The sequence below is a fragment of the Aedes albopictus genome, chromosome 1 (assembly GCF_035046485.1).
Source record: "Aedes albopictus strain Foshan chromosome 1, AalbF5, whole genome shotgun sequence".
NCBI lineage: Eukaryota > Metazoa > Arthropoda > Insecta > Diptera > Culicidae > Aedes > Aedes albopictus.
This window is the reverse complement of record NC_085136.1, coordinates 214,063,876-214,066,522: the sequence shown is the minus strand read 5'-3', so window position 1 is coordinate 214,066,522 and position 2,647 is coordinate 214,063,876. Positions and strand designations below refer to the sequence as shown.

The following is a 2,647-nucleotide window of genomic DNA, read 5'->3' as shown; positions in this document are numbered from 1 at the left end:
ACGGTTGGGTCATTTGCACCTCGCTGACGTGTTCTACAGTGATGAGGTAGGTGAAAAAAGTCGTCTCGAAGGGGTTAAGGTGGTCAAGCAGCCAACTGAGAGGTCTGCAATTTTCAAGCTCTGTTTTGCTGTTGAAGATTACATCGGAATGTGTACCATCAATAAGTTTCCCAAATCGATGGTGGCTTTGTTAAAATTGTTGCTTTTCTATATAAAGTGTTTTCAGGATTCAGGAACATTTTGGCTAACGTCGACGGAAAGTTCATGAGTACAAATTCGACGAGAAAGGCACTATCACCACTAGGTGGATTAATCTGGTTTTTTTTAATTATAGCTCTTTCCTAATCCACCTAACATCATTTACATAGAAAATTTTTAAATTTTGTTCAAACCGTGTTCGAAAGGTTCGTTCTTTCCTTAACTTAGCGCTCTTCATAGCAATAAGCATAACGTAGATGATTAACGATCCCTTAGCATATCGTGTATCTGTCATTTTCTTATTTGTTATTATTATTGTTTATTCCTTGACAATCTACTTATTTGTTGTGCAAGTGAAAAGAACAAAATGCCTCCGAAAAAGCACATCGCTGTTAAATTGTTGAAAACTCCTGCATCAGTGGCCGGCCCAGGTAACATAACTTAAACCGGTACGTGCAAAAAAATTCCTTAGTTGGAAAAGATCCGTACCTGCTGAAAATGGATCACAATACACTCCCTGAATGCGTGACATATGAATCGATTATAGAATACGCACTTCATAAGAAATCGTCATATACTGGAGAAAGCATGCACTGTTTCAAAGCGGTAGAAGCAAAGCAACGTTTCGAAAGCGGCATGGTGAAACTGGTAGAAGGAACAATACAGGGAGGTGAACATGTCATTCGAGGAAAGGTAAATATATTACATCACAATAGGATGCTGCAATATTTGACACATCAATTATTAAACGACAATATGATTTTAGGTGATGCATTCAATGAGCATGAATGAGCCAAATTTGAATCCGTGGATTATCATCAAGGCACATGAAATCGTGAGTGCACATTGTGATTGCACGGCCGGAATAGGGGAAGTCTGTTGTCACGTCGGTGCAATTCTGTACTATCTTACAAAAATACATCACTCTTCGTTGGCTAAGCAAGCTTGTGAAACATCTGTCACCGATGTGGAGCAGCAATGGGGCAGGCCGAAAAAGACGTTGCGTGAAAACTTGCAGCAGCCGGTTGAAGACATGGACTTTGGTTATAATCTAAACAGCACAGATGCAGCATACGGCAATGTACCTACTTTTGACTTTGTTTCTATCAACAGTATGCTTCAAGAGCTTAACCAAGCCGATGTTCAGTGTACTGCCATGCAAATGTTCTGCACAAGCGACATCAAATGCTATAGATGCCACCAAAAGGAAAATGACGATGAAGCTGAAACGAGCCTGTTACTGAACGGGTTGTACCTCGAATCTTATCTGGATCAGCCTATCGAACGACTAAGGTTCTACGCTATTCAGATACATAGCAAACTGCTCGACCTGATGACCGAAGAAGCTCAAACACATATAGAAATTAAAACAAGAGGACAATGTAAGTGCGACACGTGGAAGACTTTTAGGATTGGCAGAATAACAGCATCTATTTTGAAAAAAGTAGTGTCGACCAATATTAATACTCCATCGATGTCGCTCTTGAAAACGATTTGCTACCCTGACACGGCGTATTTTACTACACAAGCAACAACGTACGGAAAAAATATGGAAAAGGTTGCTCTAAGAATACTGTCCGTATATCTAACGAAAACTCATGGCCAAGCATCTGTTGTTGAAACAGGGTTAATTATAAGCCGACAACACCCTGAGGTAGCAGCATCTCCAGACGGGCTTTTGTTATGTGCTTGCTGCAAGAAAGTTCCCCTCGAGATAAAATGCCCTTTTAAATTCAAAGACGAAACAGACGTTCTCCTGAAACTTACCCGAAAGCCGCAACCTTACTTAAGAAAAACATCTGAGGGATTCGAGCTGATCGAATCACATGACAATTATGCTCAGGTGCAAGCTCAGATCGCTTTGACCGAAGCCAATTTCGGTTATTTTTACGTTTGGACCAAGCATGAAGATGTGCTCATCAAAGTACCCAAAGATGAGGAATATTGGAATGAAGTCGTTACCAAAGCGAATACATTTTTCATAGCAGTGATTTTGCCTGAGCTACTAGGTAAATATTACACAAGAGAACGAAAATAATGGTGTTTTTAACAATGTTCATATTGAATAAAATAAACCGTGTTTTACTTATGGAATATATTTAAAAACAATAAAGTGGTCACAGAACAGAAAATTTCGATCTCTGGTTTTAATTTACAATGGGCTTGCACATATTGGCAAGTATTGCTGCGACGCACCATATCCATCGCCATAAGTCCGTTATGCTGCCGCATGATCAGCGTCATTGGGACGTGTCTTTTCAGGAGCTGGTATTTTTCACGGATTAAACCAATTACTCGTTCAACGTGGATTCGGACAGTTGCAATCTTACGTGTGCTTTCCACGTCGAGAGCTGAAAGTTGAACTCCATTTTTTTAAAGGCCGGAATGTTCAGCCTGGCGTGTTTCTTTTTAATTTCTCCTTCTATGAGAAAGCCTCGATCGGCCATAA

General features: G+C 40.2%; 1 protein-coding gene across 1 annotated transcript; it reads left to right on the top strand.

Annotated features, from left to right (window-relative positions):
- Positions 1-640: 640 nt before the first annotated feature.
- On the top strand, positions 641-2,285 carry LOC109425600 (uncharacterized). Its single transcript, XM_029874631.2, has 2 exons — positions 641-891; positions 965-2,285. The coding sequence occupies exons 1-2, from the start codon at positions 697-699 to the stop codon at positions 2,234-2,236; spliced, it is 1,467 nt and encodes a 488-aa protein (XP_029730491.2). The 5' UTR covers positions 641-696; the 3' UTR covers positions 2,237-2,285.
- Positions 2,286-2,647: the final 362 nt, after the last annotated feature.

Coding starts and splice junctions, on each gene's coding strand:
- LOC109425600 (XM_029874631.2), top strand. CDS start 697: ATGGATCACAATACACTCCCTGAATGCGTGACATATGAATCGATTATA. Junction 892..964: donor AACATGTCATTCGAGGAAAG/GTAAATATATTA, acceptor ATATGATTTTAG/GTGATGCATTCAATGAGCAT.